Source organism: Charadrius vociferus, unplaced genomic scaffold (assembly GCF_000708025.1).
Source record: "Charadrius vociferus isolate BGI_N301 unplaced genomic scaffold, ASM70802v2 scaffold59, whole genome shotgun sequence".
Lineage (NCBI taxonomy): Eukaryota > Metazoa > Chordata > Aves > Charadriiformes > Charadriidae > Charadrius > Charadrius vociferus.
In genome coordinates, this window is record NW_009661371.1 from 8,721,800 (window position 1) to 8,739,663 (window position 17,864).

At 59.9% G+C, this 17,864-nt stretch overlaps 1 protein-coding gene across 1 annotated transcript in view; it reads right to left on the minus strand.

The window, feature by feature from the left end:
• The window catches only part of LOC104294208 (dedicator of cytokinesis protein 2-like), a 96,444-nt gene that overhangs the window by 73,273 nt on the left and 5,307 nt on the right, over positions 1 to 17,864 (minus strand). The window contains exons 9-22 of the mRNA XM_009893789.1: positions 16,843 to 16,927; positions 16,626 to 16,761; positions 15,114 to 15,189; positions 14,544 to 14,623; positions 13,885 to 14,010; positions 13,668 to 13,792; positions 12,655 to 12,753; positions 12,041 to 12,113; positions 11,051 to 11,154; positions 8,083 to 8,272; positions 5,436 to 5,533; positions 4,821 to 4,910; positions 4,116 to 4,216; positions 3,820 to 3,954 (exon numbers count right to left, since the gene is read on the minus strand). Coding sequence (XP_009892091.1) covers positions 3,820 to 3,954; positions 4,116 to 4,216; positions 4,821 to 4,910; positions 5,436 to 5,533; positions 8,083 to 8,272; positions 11,051 to 11,154; positions 12,041 to 12,113; positions 12,655 to 12,753; positions 13,668 to 13,792; positions 13,885 to 14,010; positions 14,544 to 14,623; positions 15,114 to 15,189; positions 16,626 to 16,761; positions 16,843 to 16,927 — 1,518 coding nt within the window. The remainder of the gene's footprint in view (positions 1 to 3,819; positions 3,955 to 4,115; positions 4,217 to 4,820; positions 4,911 to 5,435; positions 5,534 to 8,082; positions 8,273 to 11,050; positions 11,155 to 12,040; positions 12,114 to 12,654; positions 12,754 to 13,667; positions 13,793 to 13,884; positions 14,011 to 14,543; positions 14,624 to 15,113; positions 15,190 to 16,625; positions 16,762 to 16,842; positions 16,928 to 17,864) is intronic.

The following is a 17,864-nucleotide window of genomic DNA, read 5'->3' on the forward strand; positions in this document are numbered from 1 at the left end:
GCTGCTTGCAGGAACCGGGGTGGGCTGAGTGAGGCTGGGCGAGGGGGCTGCGAGCTGCAAAGCAGGTGGCTGTAGAGGGACACTGGTGAGAGCAAGTGTCCTCAGCTCCCCCAGCGCTGGCAGGAGAGAGGACCCGGCACAGGGGGAACCCTGGGGTGACAACAAGCACTTTCAGGAAACCTTTGCCGCCCTCAGCGGCAGCCAAAAAGCAGAAGCAGCCGAAGGAACTGGCAGGGAGGAAGCAGAGAGTAGGAGACCATGTCATACCGCCGTCAAAACCCCAGCCCCCCGCGAGGCAATGGAGCCCCGTAGGCGCCAGGGGGGCTCCAAGGGGAGTCGGGGTTACCACGGCTGGAGCAGAGGCCGGGAGAGACCCCTGATATTGGGAAGGGCACGGGGAGCTTTGGGGGGCTCCAACGGACCCCATGTGCATGGGCTGCCGAAGGGGAAGGCGTCTGGAGATATGGCATGGCATCTCCCTGCAGAGCGAGGGCTGGGGGGACATTCCTGCAGGAAAGCACATTTTGGGCACAGAGCTCCCACGGCCGGTACCAGGATCCAGCCCCTTCACAGCCCACCGGCTCCCACGCCTCCTGCCCAAGGCAGGAGGGGAATTGGGGAGCCCTTTCCCCACGCGGTGGCCACAGAGCTGCCAAAGGGGCTCGGGCAATGAACCTCCTGCTCCACACCAGCCAGGCCCCGCTTTGATCATCCTTGCAGCAACCTGGGATCCTCGTACAAGCTACTTGAGCTGCTCATCCGATTCCAGCAGTAGCACACATAATCAAATAAATACAGCAATCTGCAGTGACTTATTATAATTACAATCTAATTTCTTTAAATTATAGACTGTGTACAAATTGTAGCACCGTTTAAAGTATTTAGAAGATCTGAGGAGTCCGTGTTATTGCACTGTTAAGATCACTGAGATAAAGGGAAGATGAATAAAAACACTAAATGTCTTCAGGGATGTCTTCATTCCAATGCAAACTAATTCACAGGGCTGTTTGCAAATGCTCCATATAATTAATTTTCTCTGCCAGAAGTTCTATAAGCTAGGGAATTTGCTCTGTATTTTCATATATGATGAGGAGGTAGATACCTCGGTCTAATGCTGGAGCACCCGGGAGCTCTGGAGCAGCTACATGGCCGTGAACAAGACCCTGGGAAGGGCTGGCAGGTGGGAGCGATGAGAAAGGACAGACAGGGCATTCCGGCAGTCCTGGTACTCTGCAGCATGAGCTACACAGGGAACACCTGGCAGACAGCAAAGCGAGACGGCAAAGACAAGGTGGGGGCAAAGTGAAGTCTGAGAGTCCCTGTGGATGCCGGGAACCCAAGACAGCTCCTCACCACAAGCAGGACACAGAGCACCGATGGGGACACTGACACATGTCCTGGCACCTCTGCACAGTGCTCAGGACTTTGGGTTGAGGAGGCAGACCCTGGGCTTCTGCTCCGCTCCCTGGAGCATTTCAGCACCCGCCTGCCAAAACGTGGCCCTGTAGCATGGGGCAGCCCTGCTGCTTTCCCAGCACAGGCTGGCAATGCTGCATGTGGAGGGACCCCGCCACCCGCCTCTCCCTTGGGACACTTCAGCTTTCGGTGCCCTGTACTTGGAATGAAAGAGGAACGTAGCTTGCTTTTTCTGGTAACTCCAATTGGTTGTGTTTTCGGTTTTCCACTTCAGCCCAGAAGCACAGCTGGGCTCACCCACGCCTGCCCAGTCTGGCCAGGGGAGGTTTGTTTGTCCCATCACGTAGATTAGGACAGGAACCCCGTGCCCACAGGGAACAAACAAAACCAGGTCCCAGGAGGACTCTGGAGGTACCCAGGGGGGGCTTTGACCTTATCCTCAGAAGTGACAAGGAGCCATCGAGGCTCCCAGACCCTTACACGCTGCTTATCACAGAATCACAGAAAGGTTTGGGACAGAAGGGTCCCTCAAAGATCATCCACTCCGACACCCTGCCATGGGCAGGGACATCTTCCACTAGAGAAGGTTGCTCAAAACCCCATCCAAACTGATCTTGGATGATTCCAGGGATGGGGCATCCACAATTCCTCTGGGCAACCTGTTCCATTGTCTCACCACCCTCACAGTAAAGAATTTCTTCCTTATGTCCAATCTACATTGACCCTCCTTCAATTTAAAACTATTACCCCTTGTCCTGTCACTACAGGACAAGTAAAAAGTCTCTCACTTTCTCAGAACCTCCTTTAGAGCTTGTGCTGAGTCGGGGATGAGCTGCCGAGCCAGGACAAATGGAGGGGAGGTGCCCCAGGCACCCCTTCCCTAGGCCCTGGGGCTGGCACCATGCCGCCTCTGGTTTTGCTAAAGCATGAGGGACCCCCAAGACCAAATACATGCTTTGCATTGGAAACGATTTGAAAGCCCAGTGACCGGCTGAAGCTTGGAGCCGCCTGTGCCGCCAGAGCTGCAGAGGTAGAGGGTGTTTCACTGGAACCCTCTGATACCAAACAGGTGTCTTTGCCACTTATGTGCTCCTTGCACAGACCCTGTTGCCCGAATCACTGTCACCGCAGCCGCTGCTACGCACACCCGCTAACGACAATGTTAGTGCGGAGCAGGAAGGCTCACAGGTAACACCGTCAGCAGAGCCGGAGATGCCACAGAGGCAGCACAGAGGCCAAAGACAGGCTGAGGGTTGAGATGGTCTGAGCTGAGCACAGCACTGCTCCACAGTAAGATGAGCCTCGCTGAGGGTAAGTGCAAAATTTCCCTCTCCAAGGAAAAATCTGCTAAAAACCTCCCAAACAGCATAGGACAGGCAGGCAGAAGCTCTCCAGGAATGAGTGGGAAGAGCAAGGCTGGATGCCAGAAAACCTTTCCAGCCACAGTACCGGTTAGGCAGGGGAGCAGGCTGCCCGGGGAATTTTTGCCATCTCCATCGTGGGAGATTTCTAAGAGCACATTGGAAAAACCCACCCATGAGGGGCAGCCCGGGCAGAGCCAGCCCTGCCCTGGGCAGGAGGTCACCGCAGGTCCCTCTGGCCTTATACACATGGCTTTTGGGTTAGCCGTACACAAAGCAGCTGGGCATTTCCCGGCATTTCGAGGGCCGGGTCAGGGGCATGACCGCACCGAGACAGAGCAAAGCCGCTGGGCACTGCGGGGAGGGAGCGTGGGCTCCGTGCCAGCCGAAGCCGATCTCAGCAGCACCCTGCTGGTCTCTCAGTCAGCACACACGGGAGGAACCCGTAGCAATTAGGCTGACGGACAGCAAACCACAGCTTGCTTCACGCGTTGCCTCAGGCCCTTTGCAAACAACTGTGAAACACCGCTCCCTGGCCAGACAGCGGTTTGTGTGACGGCACCCATCCTGCCACAGCCCTTCGTGCCGCAAGAGCTCTCCCGCCCCGAGAAGGACAACACTGCCTGCTACCCGCACCAGACCATGACTGCTCCAGGCGGCAACCGGAGGATGGCGTGCAGCAGAAATGTGCCGGAAACCTCGGGGAGAGGAAGCGTGGTGGCGGAGGAGAGCTTGGCTGGGGACTGGTCAACACGGCAGCACATCTGCAGCGCACCAGGAGCCATGGGTGCCACCGCCAGGTGCCACATCGGACCAAAGCAGCCGGCACCAGGCAGGTCGAGGTGCCAGTGCCGCATCCCCAAAGTCAATGGTTGGCACAAATACTGCACCCACAGTACAGGGATCCCACTGTGGGACCTTTCCTTTCCTTTCCTCCCTCCCACAGTCCCCCATCCCCAGGGGCCGATGCTCCAGCGGCGCTGGAGTGGCAGCCCGGCAGAGCACAGCACCTGGTGCAGCAGGAGCAATCGCCGGTACTTACTGGGCATAGAGGTGCCGGGAGCGGACGATGAACTTGAAGATATACTCCAGGGCCTTGAAGGTGCGCGTGAGCGGCTCGCAGGGCTCCCCCCGGCTCGCTTGGTCCAGGTACTGTGTCAACACCGAGATCAGCTTCCTGCAGAATGGGGACGTGTGTGACCAGGGCAGCCTTTGGGGCAGCTGCTGAGCCATGCCACGCTGCCCGCCGCGAGCTGCCCAGGCTCCGGCCCCTTGCCTCCCCCCATGCCTGCCATCCCAGCCCCATCTCTTCCCGTGCCACAGCTGTCGGGTACGCACTTGTAGGCGAGTGTGGCACTGAAATGCTGACGGATGTAGGCCTCCAGGACGGCGTTGAAATGCTGGAACTTCCTGTCGGCCACCAGCCCCACGATGAAAACCTGCGGGGAGTGGGCAGCAGGCATGGCTGGGTGCGGGCGGAAGGATGCCCAAGGACAGCCAGGTGCCAGCAGCCACGGCCAGAGCAGCATTGACTCCTCGTGGGGGCTGCTGGGTCCACCAGAGTCACCTGCACACCTGCCCAGCCTACCAGGACAGGCAGACCTCTGAAGCAGAAAGCCCAAAATGAGCCCCGAGCCCACCAGCCACAGGACACTTCATGGCCAGCTTGCACAGCGCTCACACCATCACCAGCCCCATGTGTCCCACAAGACGGCCCCAACCCCAACCCTCCCCTCGTCCTATCACTGGGGTCACTCTTGTCTCTGTGTCGGAGAAACGCCTTTGATTCTTGCTGGAATTGTCCCCTGGCGGGACAGTGTCCCCAGAGAGCCACAGCCCTGCCCTGTGCCAGGCTGACCAGGCCCTACTGACCCGAGGCACTGTGGTGGAGCCGGAGGCACTGCACAGCTCTGAGTACTGCTTGTCTGGTCAGATCAGTGAGCCCCATCTCACACCCACCCCAGTCTGACCTGGGCCCATCCTGCACTGGTCAGTGGGGTCAGAACCACCTTCATCACACATGGTGAAGCAGGTACCACTTACCAGGGCATCAAAGACAAGCGTGTCATAGACATCCGTGTCCGCATTCTCCATCATGATGGAGAACAAGGCATCCAATGTGTCCTGGAGGAACTGGGGGAGACAAGAGGACTGTGAGGGCTTGAACGTTAGCTCCCAGAATCATCCCGGAGCCACCTCTGAGCGACCTGCCCGAGCACAGAGCTCCTGTGCCCATCCTCAGATCTTCTCAGCCTGGGGTGTCCATCCCTTTGCCAGGATGCGACTCCTCAGCTCAGCCTGTCCCCTAGCAGGTAGCCCCACACTGCCACTCTGGCCACCCACTTGCCCCAGCGGGGCTCCCCAGGGCCGACGTGGCAATCGCCGCAGGCAGAGGCAGCACCTCTCCCCAGGGAAGAGGCACCGAGGCCGTGCAGGATGTTCCCAGTGTGCCCAGTTCATCCCTAGAGCAGGGCGGCTCCCCCAGCTCTGGCAGCACCTCTCGGCACACTAAGCCAGGCTGGCAGGGAAGCCCCGGTGCCAACACTGCCACCCTCACATCCCTCTGCTCCCCAGGGAGCAGCCACCTGGATACATGGCTGGAGACGCGAGTGCAGGAGCAGGGAAGGGAGGAGGCGGGAGGGCAGATCCCGGCTGTACCTTGATGACCTCCCCTCCATCCACGTTCATCAGCTTTTGGAGGTTCCCGGCGAGGAGGCTGGGCTTAGAGCGCCACTTCAGCAGCCCCAGCAGGTTGACTGGGTGGGAAGAAGAGGAAAGTCAGCACAGCTGACTGTCAGCACAGCCAGACCCAAACGTTACTGACCCCCTGGGCTCCCCTGTCCCACCCTTGCCACCCCGGGCAGCCGGCCGGAGAGGCTCCATCCCAGGGGATGCAGTGCCGCTCGCTGCCAGCCCCGTGCCGGAGGAAGCAAAGGGTCAGCGCCCATCATGCCTAAGCTCCTGACGCTCCATCATGTGGCTGCACGGGCAGGTGTTGCCATCCTCTTTACACCCCCGCCGGAGAGAAACTGAGACCCAAAACAGCAGGACTTGGCACCAGAGCTACAGCTTTCCCGCGAACCTTTCGGAGAAGGGACCTTGGGCAGGGGGTCCATAGGTCACTGTCCTCCCCACACTCGTGCCCTCCACCAGCTGGGTCATGCTGGAGGTGCGACCCGGTGAGGTCCTCATGCCCCTTGCACCTCCCCAGCACCCACCCCAGGCGCCTGCCCCACCATCCCAACCACGTGCCCTCTTGCAGCAGCTGCTCCGCAGCTCCTCTCCTGCTCCAAGCAGAGCTGATCACTGCCGTTCAGATGTGCATGGGACCCTGTGCCCACCGGTCATCGCTGCTCCTGAGGAGCGGCCGCGGCACATGTAGAGCGCAGCCGTGGCGCTGCACCAGATGGTGGTCAGCACAGCGCTGCCGGGAGCAGCCAGGACCCCGCTGACCTCCGACTCCCTGTGCAACTGCTGCTCAGCACGGAAAGCCTCCCAACTTCAATACCGTAAAAGCATGAAACTCGGCTAAATAGAAGGTTGTCACTGTAGAAGCTGTAATTGTGCTGCAGGAAGGGAATTAACTGAACAGCAGCAGCCCTGAGCCCCACTCGCACTGAACCGCAGCGGCCGCAGACCCTGTCAGCGCAGCAGCGATGAGTCACTGCGCACTGCGTTCCCCAAGCCACGAGGCCACGGTCCCCGAGCCCCCAGCCCCGTGCCAGGGCTGCAGTTTCCCCAGCTGCATCATTGCGCTTTGGCAAAAGCCGAATGAAGTGTTTCCATCCGCTGGCCTTGCAGAGACAGTGCTGCTGGCTGGGAGGGAACCCCAGATTTCCCTTCCGCTCTCCCCCTGGCCAAGCACCACTGCCACTCGCCTCCCGAGCGTGGTATCTGCTGGCTGGCGCTGCTCCCGTGCAGCGTTTAAGTCTCCAGACTGTTGGAGATGTTACCTCCAGGTGTCCATCATGTCACCCACCCCGGGCCACCATCATGTCACCCACCCACAAGGGCCAGGCCACTTGTCCCCGTTACAGCAGAGGTGCAAAGTGCCATGGGTCCCCCGAGCTGGATGCCTGCGAGGGCACTCGGAGAGCACGGCTCCATCAGCATCCTTCCCGCAGGGCCGGCGCCGGGCTGCTGGCTGCCAGCCCCCCGCTCACTTCAGAGGGGCACATGTGGCAGTTTGACAACCACCAGCACTCGCTCAAGATTGCCGACACCTCTTTGTTCTGCCACCTCCCGAAACGTGGCATACACGGCAAAATCCCACCTGCAAATGCTGATGCGTCTGTGCTGAGGTGGCACGTACGCTCTTGGCTGCCCTGCAATGAACTGCGGCACAGCACCCCGGGGCTGGAAGCCCACGCTCGCTAACTGAGGACAAGTTTTAAAAACAAGGAGTCCCAATTCCCACCCTGATTTCAAAAGGTCCAAGGAAGGTCACGGAGCCCTCAACAGCGACGCCTGAGCAGCTCACTCCTGCTCCCAGATCGAAGGCAGCGGCTCAGTCCCCCGAGGGCGAGAGCAGATTAATTACCATCTGCAAGGGTACCACCAGCCAAGAAACTGCTAACTACCCACGGCTCCATGCCCCCAAGGTGGGAGAATGCCTGGCAACACTTCCAGCCTGTTATTGTTTGTTCTTATTTCCCTCCCACCTTGGAAAATTAATCTGCCGCTAACTCAGGAGGGCTCAGGAGACAGATAAGCCAAAAGACGATCTTAATAATAAAAAAAATAAAAAGGGAAAAAAAAAAAAAGAGAAACACTCTGAGTTACAGCCCAGAGCCATCGACCCAGCGATACGCAAACAGAGCCTGCAGCAAACCACATCCCATCCCAGCCATACAGCCGCGCTGGGGCAGAACCTGGATTGCCATAGGGCAGCACCATCCCAGCCGCAGGCGTTCCTGCTCAGTGTCACTCCTCTCTGGGGGACAGCAGCCACCCAAAGATCCCAGGACCATGCTGCTTCACCAGGAACAGCCATTACAGCCATTAGCCCTGGCAGTCCCAACCATGTCAAAACGCTGATTCAGCACTCACCGTTCCCATTCTCCCTGCATTTTCGGCATGCCACCCCAGTGCCGCATGTGATGGGAGCGAGCCCCAGTCCAGCTGCACTGCGTTGGAGGGGGCTGGTGCCGGCACAGCAGCACCAGCACCGTGTCCCGCCGTGGCTGGCACATACTGACAACCGGACAGCCAGCCACCAGGAGGACTGTGGTCCGGTAGGTAGAAACACAGTAGTGGGGTGGGCGCACAGGTCTGCCACCGCCCCCTGCGGAGAGCCAGGACTCACCGTTCTGGGTCAGCTTTGTGGAGCAGACAAGCGTGGAGATTTGGAAGCTGTCCCGGGCCGACACGGTTAAGCCCGACGCACCTCCGCTCACGCGGAAGGAAGAGCCGGAGAGAAGCTTCGGCTCCGACAGGTGCCTCGTGGAGGGCAGGGTCAGGTACGCAGTGGCATCCTCCAGCTTCCTGCTGTCACCCTGCAAGGCAGAGCAATGGCTCACACAGGGCAGCGCAGCCCCACGGGAGCCCCATGGGACAGGGCTGGCCCGTGGGCTCGGTTTTGACCTCACGTCAAGTCCCCTGCGTGGGGGACTTTGCTGTGCAGAATGGGGCAGGGCGAGGAGGTTAGCAGAGCCATGAACAGGTCACGGTGGCTCCCACCTAATGCCATGGTTATGGCTTTTTAAAAAGGTGAAATCGCGGGTATGCGCAAGCCGGCCCAGGGGAATCACTGCCTGTGGTGCAGAGCCCGGCGCAGGCATTGCAGCTGGCTCGCCTGACATTAATTTCAACAGAGCATCCAACAAAGCTGCTCCCTGCGGGGCTCTGCCAGGTGCCACGCTCAGCCGGGACAACCGACTGGGAGAGACACCGCATCCCAGCCGGTGCCACTCAGAGAGGACATAAGAACTGGCGGGTGGAAAAGCAGGGGGGGAGGCCAGTGACACAGAGGAACCTGGGGCAGCAGGACGCCGGGAATAAAACATGCACCTGAGCACTGCTGTGGGTACAGACCCGCAGCAGGACACTGACCAGCATCACCGTCACCAGCCCGACGGGACTTTTCCTGCCTGCGTGGGAACACCGGGATCCCTCCTCACAGTGGCAAAAGAGCCTATTTCTTTGTGTCCCCTACTTACAGACCACAGCCGTGCTGCCCCGAGCTGACCCGGGCTCACTTGCGGCTTGGCAACTGGGTGTTTATCTTCCCCTGCCTGCAACCTTGCATGATAAACTTATTTCCACTGAAGGTCAGACAAAGGTAGCAAAATTGTTTACTGTTGGGTTTCCTCTTTCGAGCGTACCCACAGCGGCCAGCTGACTCACAGGAGGCACCACACTTCTTCCGAGGGCAGCTAAACCCTCATAGGGTAAACCGGCTTAATTTCAGACATTTCTCGACCAGCGTGAGATCAAGAGGTCTGAGGAGCTAAAAGCATATCATTCACATTCCTCTGGCAAACAAAGATAAAAAGATGAAATAGCTGCTGACTCCCAGAATCAAGCCCCGGTGTTTGCCGGGAAGAGCAGGAGTCAGCCACAGGGAAGATGAAGTAGAGCACGCCAGCTCTCACTTGCTCAGGGGTGGAGGATGCTGGTGAATGTGAAGGTTCAGTGAGGGCAGCAACAGCCCTTTAAGGAGAAAATACATCCAGGAGGGAGGTGCACAGGTTTTGATCTCGCTGCCCCAGCCGGCACCGACAAGTCCCGAAGGCACTCGGTGTTCCTGCCATGGCTCAGGCAGCGCAGGGTACAGTCCCCTGGAGAGCCAGGGATCCTCTCTGCAGCTCTGCAGGCCACAGCAGCATTTAAATAATTTGGGTCCTTTACCCAAAAAGAACAAGGAGGAGGGACACGATAACAATTTCAAACGCATAGGATCTGCTGGGGAAGAAAAGCGTGGGTCTGTTCCTGTCCCCAGGCTGGGCAGGGCACGCAGGGTCCCTGTGGCGAGGGAGGTCAGGCATCACAAGAGCGATAGATGAGGAACAGTAATGGCAACACTGGGACAGACCAGCCGGGAGGGTGGGGATGAGCCCGTCCCATCAGCAGAAGCGCGCCCGAGCAATGGCAGCTCTGGGATTGCTGGTCCTCCCTTGGGGCAGGAGGTGGACAGGGCAGCCCTGGTGTGGACAGACAGATGGATGGCAGAGATCTGCAAGGGCATGCAAGTGGCTCAGCCCCCATGGGGCAGCTGTGTGAGCGTGGGGCAGGACCGCTGCGGGGTGACACAGCATCAGATCCACAGCGCTGTCCTCTCACATGGGATGACATTGAGCACAGTGGGTGCTGGCAGCAGCCTGTCTGCAGCCGGGACATTACATAGCTGCAGAAGCAGCATCAGGGTGCTAAGAGGGCTTCCCTAAAAGGAAAGGAAATGCATCGATGAAGAGGAGGAACTCCTCCATCAAGCTCATGGGAAGCATTAGCTGAGGCCAGCTGCACAGCTGCCACAGCAGGTGGGAGACAGACCTGCTTGTCCCAGAAAGATGCAGGACCTGGGAAGGGAGATGGGTCTACCTCAAGTAACTGTGGTCACATCACCAAGAACAGCAGGGAAATTAAAGAAAATTGCAGTTAAATACCAGAGCAGCCAAGGTGGGAAGGTCACCACTGCTGATGAGGAACGATAAAGCAGTGCGGACACACAGAGGAAAAGCCCTGAGCTCGCCCTTGCAGCAGGGACCAGCCCGCACCCTCCCAGTCCCCTCACTGCGGCCAGCCCCAGCTCGGGAGAGGGTGACACCAAGACAAAGCGAGGCAGCATGTTCATGGGGTCTTTCACAATCCAGTGTCAGAGCTGACTGCATTTTTTTTTCCAAATGAATAGTGAATTTTCCCTCCTCACACGCTCTCTCTGCTCTCTCAAAAGAAAAACCAAGCAGTTTCAGGCGGAGAAACGCTGGTGAAATCAGGTAAAGTACTGTAAATATCTTCATGGGGATTTTCCCTCCCAAGTCAAATAGATTTAAGTTACCTTTTTCTAAACAAAACTTGTCGTTTGCAAATGAACGTCATGGAGATTAGAGACACTGTGTGCAGGGAGCCGTAGCGGTAGCCCCCACCATCAAGGACAGAAAGGACGGGCAGGGAGGAGGGACTGGAAACCCTCCGAGGGAGTTTGGGTATGTGCCACCAGTGCAGCAGCTCCAGCAGTGACTGGGACCCCAGGCCCACACAGGCAGCTGCCGGGAGAGCTGCCATCCTGCAGCCTCTCCGCTTCAAGGTGGGGGGCTCTGCCTGCACCCTTGTACCTTGTACAGAACCAGGTCGTGCTCCCCGTCACGCAGCGTGGTGCCATCCGGTCGCATCAGCTTCACGAAGGCCATGGAGAAAATCCGCTCGCTTTTGTCTTTGGCTGGGAGAGACAAACACGGGGCGAGGTGAAGCCGGCTGAGGAGGAGCCTGAGGACGTACCGTGCGAGCAGGGAAAGGGCAGCTCAGCCGGGGGCTCCTGCCCTCCCAGCAGCCGGGGGGGGTCGGGGAGGGGGGCTGCTGGGGAAATCGCATTTCTTTCCCCGGAGCCCGCCGGCTGTGCCCACGCACAGCGAGACCCCCGCGGGGCACTCAGGAGAATCGGCTGGGGGGGGAGCCTCGCAGGGGTAGAGACAGCAGCGATGAGCCCATGGGCAGCCAGAAGAGCCACCAGGCTGCCAGCACGTGCTGCCCAGGCAGGGGGCCATCGGAGAGCTGTCTCTGTGAGAATGAGATGGGTTTGGGGCAGGCGGGGTTTAGCTCGTGCGGGATCAGACTGCAGATCTCCACAGTGGCCCCGGGGAAGGTCCCCGCAGTCGCAGGACGCGCCCCACCACGTCCCGTCACATGCGGTTTTCAGCTCTGTGAAGGCACCAACAGCAGCACCGCTGCTCCGGGAGCAGCCCATCTTCCTGGCCACACACCACAGCCCACAGCTTTGCTGCAGCCAAACATCACTGGACGCAGAGCGGGTGCTCCAGAAAGCCCAGCACAGGCGCCCGAGGAGGAGGTCCATGCAAGAGGCAGCAGTTTCCCAGAGATCTGCTGCCCACCACAGGCAGCAGCGTCAGAGCAGAACAGGGGTGACGGCTTCCTTCCCGCCCCCATGTGAATCCAGCATCCCTGATGTATCCCCGCACGGTGTGAGACGAGGACTGCTTACAGGGCACTGCAGCTCCTGCAGCTCCTGAGCTGCAGACAGCGCACCTCCATCGCAGCTCTTGCTGTGAATGTTAGTGGAAGAAGACATGAAGAAAGGAGTTACTTACAGTCGCTGGAGGAGCGATGCCGGAAGGTGAATCTCAGGTGGGTCTTGTGGACATCTTCAATGGGAACAGCAATCTGAGAGAAAGAATGTGTGCCCACATGAGGACAGGAAGGCATGGGCTGAGTGACCTCGCTGGCCAAGACCCCTCTGTGTTTGGGCAAAGGCTGTGCTGAACTGTCAGCTGCTTAAATCCAAACCCACATGCTTTCCTTTTAATTAATGAGGCTGAGTTAGAGACACAGGTGTGTGTGCAGGGCTGGCGACATACACCCATGAGCCCGTGGGGAGAGACAGGAGCGATGCTGGAGCACTGCTGGCCATGCAGCACACCCAAAGCCCCTGCCCCAGCACTGCTCCTCGGCAGGGGTGGCAGACATCACCTCCCTGCTGCAGGTCACCCTGGGTCTCCATCCAGGGGTTGAGCCATGACAACAGCAGCATCTCCTGTCCTTCCCGTGCTGGGGAGCCGGGGACTTTTCCCCCTGAAAAGCCAGCCCTGGTGGCGTGTCCCCCTGCGGCAGTTCAGTCCTGCTGTGCGGGAGGAGCGAGGGACACAGCCTCTGAGGGTCGCAGCCCCAGTCCCACACCTCAGTCCCTGCACCCCGATGCACCGACCTTCACCGTCTCCATCCACCGCTGGTGCCGCTGCTGGTAGTAGACCACAGAGCGGTACTCGCTCGCCGGCTTGTCCCCCGCGCCGTGGTAAATCACATTCTGCAGGAAGAGCAGCAGCGGAAAAGATGCTTGGTGGTCAGCTCCTGATATTACTTGTTACGGATCAAATAAACCTGAAGGGCCAAAGAATTTTCCATCCCCTGCTAACCCAGGGCAGCCCCCTTGAGCTGCTCTCCTCTGCCCACGCCATGGCAGCCCCCACCCGAGCCCCCCAGCACAGGCACCCTTTTACAACAACTCAGCTGGCACGGGGACACCTTTCTGACAGTGCCTTCCCAGCCAGGCTCAGAGGGCAGCAAAAGGTTTCTCCGTCCCCTTCACCTCCGCCAGGGCTGGTGCAGCCTCTGAAAGGAGCCAGCAAGGGACACGTGACCCCCCAGGGCACAGTCATGACTTGGCTTCCATTGCCCAGTGCGAAAGGCATTATCAGCGACAGAGAGGGAGGTGGGGACTGCGTCCCTGGACCACCCCAGCAGGACCCTCAGCAATTCACAGCTTTTAGGGGAGAATTGCCTTTGAAATGAAGGCAAAAACCCTGGAGAGAGTCAAGGCAACAGCCAGTCCTGGCATGGGGGAACTGGGTCTGAGCCTCCTCCCACCCTCCTGACAACCCCCCCGTGCTCCAACTCCTTCCCCGTCCTGCCTCTCCGAGGGCTGGGATACCCTGTGCCTGGGGGCCTGCAGGGATGGCCAGGGGTTCTGGCTGTCCCCAGGGGAGGACAATTTTCTCTCTATCCCTTCCCACCCCTTTTCCAAATATTTATTCTAAAGGGGGCTTTTATTCTATTTATTCTATTCAGGGGCTCCAGTAGCCAAAGAGGCTACTCCAACTCATTCGTTCCGGCACAAACACCAGCACTGGCAGGCTGTGGAGCTGCTGCCTCTGCCCGAGATGGGGTTATTCAGGGGACAGTCCCTTCCTTGCCCCAGGGCTGATGCAGTGCCTGCCATACCTGCACAACGCTGCCTGACTCATCGCAGACGCACACCGTCACCTCCACGTTCTTCTGCGTCTTCTTGTTCCCCTTGTCAAACTCGCCCTGCACCAGCGTCAGGTAGATGTCGTTCCTGACATCTCCTGGGGGGACAGCCCTGTCAGTGAGCCCCGTAACCCTCCACTGGGACCCCCAGACACCATCCAGGGATGGTCCAACCCGCCGCCCTGCTTGCCTGGCATGATGACCTCCGGGTAGCCCAGCTTGCGTGCCACCACTGTGCTGCGGTCCACGAGGTGGGGATGGTCCTTCCGCACTTGGCTCAGGTCTCCCCAGAGCATCTTCAGGGACACCCAGAACCCTGCCAGGACAAAGAGCAGGACATCGCCCCATGGCCCGCACCAGCTCAGCCCAAGCCGTGCCGTGCCAGGCAAGGGTGGCAGCCACGCACACCTCCTGCAGAAGCGTCTGCCCCTTCCTGGGCTCAGCCCCTGGATGCGTTTGGATGGGTGGTTGCTTCCAGCAACCCCATACAGCTCCGATTCTGATCGCTGGGACCATTCACACACCAAGCCCCGGCCTCACCCAGGATCAAACTCACACCCCTGTGGCTGCCACGGTTTTTCAGTGGGTGACAGCATGCAAGAGCCTGGGGGAGGCAGCGGGAGGGGGCCCAGGGCTGGCCAGGGACCGGAGCAAGCCCACAGACCCTGCGAGGAGCAGCACAAGGGGACTACCCCAGTGCAGGGGCCGGCAGCTGCCCAGGTCCCTGAGCAGAAGCAGCAGCCGCAGAGGGACACAAGGATGGGCTCAGGAGGGGGTCTCACCCCGTCCCCCAACGCATATCAAGGTGCAGAGTAGGCACACGGGGCAAGGGACAGGTGGGGGCTTTACCTTGTCCCTTGTGGTTGATGTCCTTCCCCTCCACCGCTTTCCTGATCATGTTGTGAAGAAAATCATTGTCTGCAGCCGCCCTGCAAACATCAGAGCGGGGCCATTCGGAGGAGTTCAGAGCTGGACACACATAAGGAAACCCACAGGGCTGCTCCCCTTGGCCAGACACTGACCACCAGCAAACGGAGCAGCAGCCTGGATCCCGCTGTGGCTCCCCAACCTGGCGGCCTCCGGCCCACTGGGAAGGAGGTGCAGGACAGCATCCACAGCAGACCTGGGATCCTGAGCACATGTCTGCCGGGAGGCAGAGCTCCAGTGGGGGCTTCAATACCTCTGAGTATATGTCTGCCCAAAGAAATATCCCTTTTCTAACCTCACTGAGGTCCTGGACCTGGTGACATCATGCCCAAGGATACATGTTCCCTTTGCAAAGCCACATTTAATGGAGAAATCTTTTCTCTTTGATCCTGGCACCTCTTGCCCCCTTGCAGCCGCTGTCCCGGTGTCTCCAGACCCACAGAGCGCTGCCCCGCTGCCCCCCTGCCCACTGCCCGTCCCCACAGGACTCACAGGTGCACAGGGATGAAGTGCTGCTTGTCCTCGTCGCTCTCACACTTCCCCTTGGTGATATCCGTGATGTCCATCACTGCAGCAGCACAGAGTGTGTCCACGGGTGCCAGCAGCCCCAGCGCCAGGGCTCTCTGTGCCAAATCATCCCGGGACCAGCACCCAGGACTATTTTGTCCTGTCCTGCAGCCTCCACTTGGCCTATGCCACCAGCACTGACCCTCCACAGCGGATGGACATGCTGCCAACACAGGGTGGGACCTGGCAGCCCGGCACAGCTCACCAATGGGATGTGGTCCCGGGGGGAGTCTGAAGCAGCACAGGCATCAGCCCCCAGCGCAGGGAAGGGTCCTGTGCTGGGGCACAGCCCAAAGGCCACCCGTTTCTTGGGCTCTCCCCTCCTTGCCCTGCGCTTCTCCAGCTGCCCTGGGGCAGAGCTGACTGCTCAGGGCTCACAGCACATGCCCAGTGTCCCCTCCAGTGGCACCCCTCTGGGGAACAGTGCACAGAGATGGTGAGCCACCAACCAGATGGTCACCACAGGTGACCTCAGAGCTCCAGGGCAGATTTTGGCCAAAATAAGACACATCCAGAACCTCTCCATTGCCCACGGACACAGGGTTTGGTGCAGGACAGACAGGGTACCGCAGAGTGGGCACCAGAACAATCCATCTGGCCCCTCCCTGGGGACACTATCAGCTCGGAGCGCAATTAGATGCCGATATGTTCATAAATCACCTGGTAATTTCTCTATGGCTGAGGTCCTAGCACACACTAATTAGTCAAGCAGAATCAATAATTTCCGAGCGAGCCCATCCAATGAGGATCAACACCCAGCGCAGGACCACGGGCTGAGGCGGAGGCAGGGGAGCTCCCTGCTCCGGTGGGGACAGGCGCCGCGGAGGGGTCCAGGGCTACTCCCAGGGGCACCTCCGGCAGTGCCAGGCTGGGGGGTCCCCTGCACCACACAGCAAGGAGGGACGCCTGGGCCACGCCAGTCCCTCTCCTCTACTGGGGTGGGTGCATTGCATCCCCACGGGCCAGGCAGCCGCAGCCCTGGCAGGGCAGGGCCAGCGCGCGGGGGACGACATGAATCACAGAATCACAGAATCGTTAGGGTTGGAAGGGACCTCTGGAGATATTCCTGGCTGCTAGAGCGGCTGTGCCAGATCCCTCCCCACACCCCAGCATCAGGCATGCGTGGGGAAGACCCTGCACCACCATGGGGGGGCTGTGGGTCAGGCTGGGGAGGGGGAGACAGGGCAGTGAGCTCAGGGGGATGGGGTGAACATGGCTGTGCAGAGGCAAGTGAGGATTTGAGGGCCATGCATGGGGATGGAGGATGCCTGACTGGAGGCAAGAGCAGCCCTGGGGTGTTGCTGCTCCGAACCACTGCACCCCATGGCCAGTGAGCCCCATGGAGCCTGGGGCCTGAGAGGTGGGTGCTGGGGAGTGCTGGCGTGGGCAGTGCTGGGGGGTTTCCTCCCAGCAACCACGGCAGACCTTTGCTCTCACCTGAGATGCCGAAGGGCCGACGGAGGCCCGTGCTGAGCTTACGGCTGTAGGTCTCCCGGAGGTCCATGCGTCCCACCCGGATGATCTGGCACACCAGGAAAAGCTTCTCCCGCTTCAGGTCTTTGCTGCCCAGGTCCTGGTGGGGGAGGACAGGGGCTGCATGAGCCGGGCACCAGCAGCACCATGCTGGGATGTGCCTCTGCCAGTGCCGGGATACCATAGGGTACCCAGGGCTACGCTGGAGGATGAACCAGTGGGTGCAGAGCCACCACTGGTCCCTGTGCCTGGCACCCTGGTTCTGCCTTCAGGGGACGGGGACTCCCCCTGCAGCTGTATCCCACAGAAGGGCTCGGCTGGCAGGCACATGTCCCCACTGCCCCAGGGAGCCTGGGGTTTCTGTGCACCCCAGGGAGCCCCAAGCCTGAGGGATGGGGACAATGCCAGGGCTGGTGAAGACCGATGGCACCACAGGGCACCCACAGGGCAGGCAGCACACCTGAGGGGGGCACACTGCCCTGGGACGGAGCAGGTCTGATGTGGTGTAGGGCTTGGTGGGGTGGCCACACACCCCAGCTCTGGGGACCCTGGGGAGACCAGGGACTACTGCAGGTGCTGCCCCTGTGTGAGAACCTTCCTCCAGGGCTGCGGCACGGGACTGCAGCATGGGGCAGGGTCACACCGCAGCGCACAGGGACGCGCGGCCGATGCCAGCAGCAGGCAGGGGTCGGAGGTGTGTGAGAGCCAGGGGAGCTGGACCGCAGGGACTGGAAGTGCTGATGCTGCTCATTAGCATTGATTTTCCCAGCTCATCTGCATATCGATGGCTCCGCTTGGGCAGTCCTGAGGGTCAGCTCAGCTCTGCTGGTGCAGCAGGGAAAAATGCTGGCTCAGCAGGCACAGCCTGCGCCTCCTCCTGCCCTCGGCCAGGGACTGCTGAGCCCAGCTGCAGGCAACAGCTGGAGCGGAGATGGGGACACGGGCACCCCGACAGCCCCAGCAAACCCTGCAGTTGGGAGGGGAGGCCACAAGGGACAGCCCCATGGCAGGTACCCACATCCCAGTGACAGGACTGGGGTGTGAGCAGGAGCTGTGGGGTTGGGTGGGCTGGGGGGCAGGGAAGAAATGAGCAGCAAGGAGAAAGCAGCGGGAGAAGCGGGGATTCGGCTGCTTGGAAGGGGACACAGATTGCAGCCATGCATTGTGCTGGATGCATCCGAAATGCTGCAGGGGTGTGGGGTG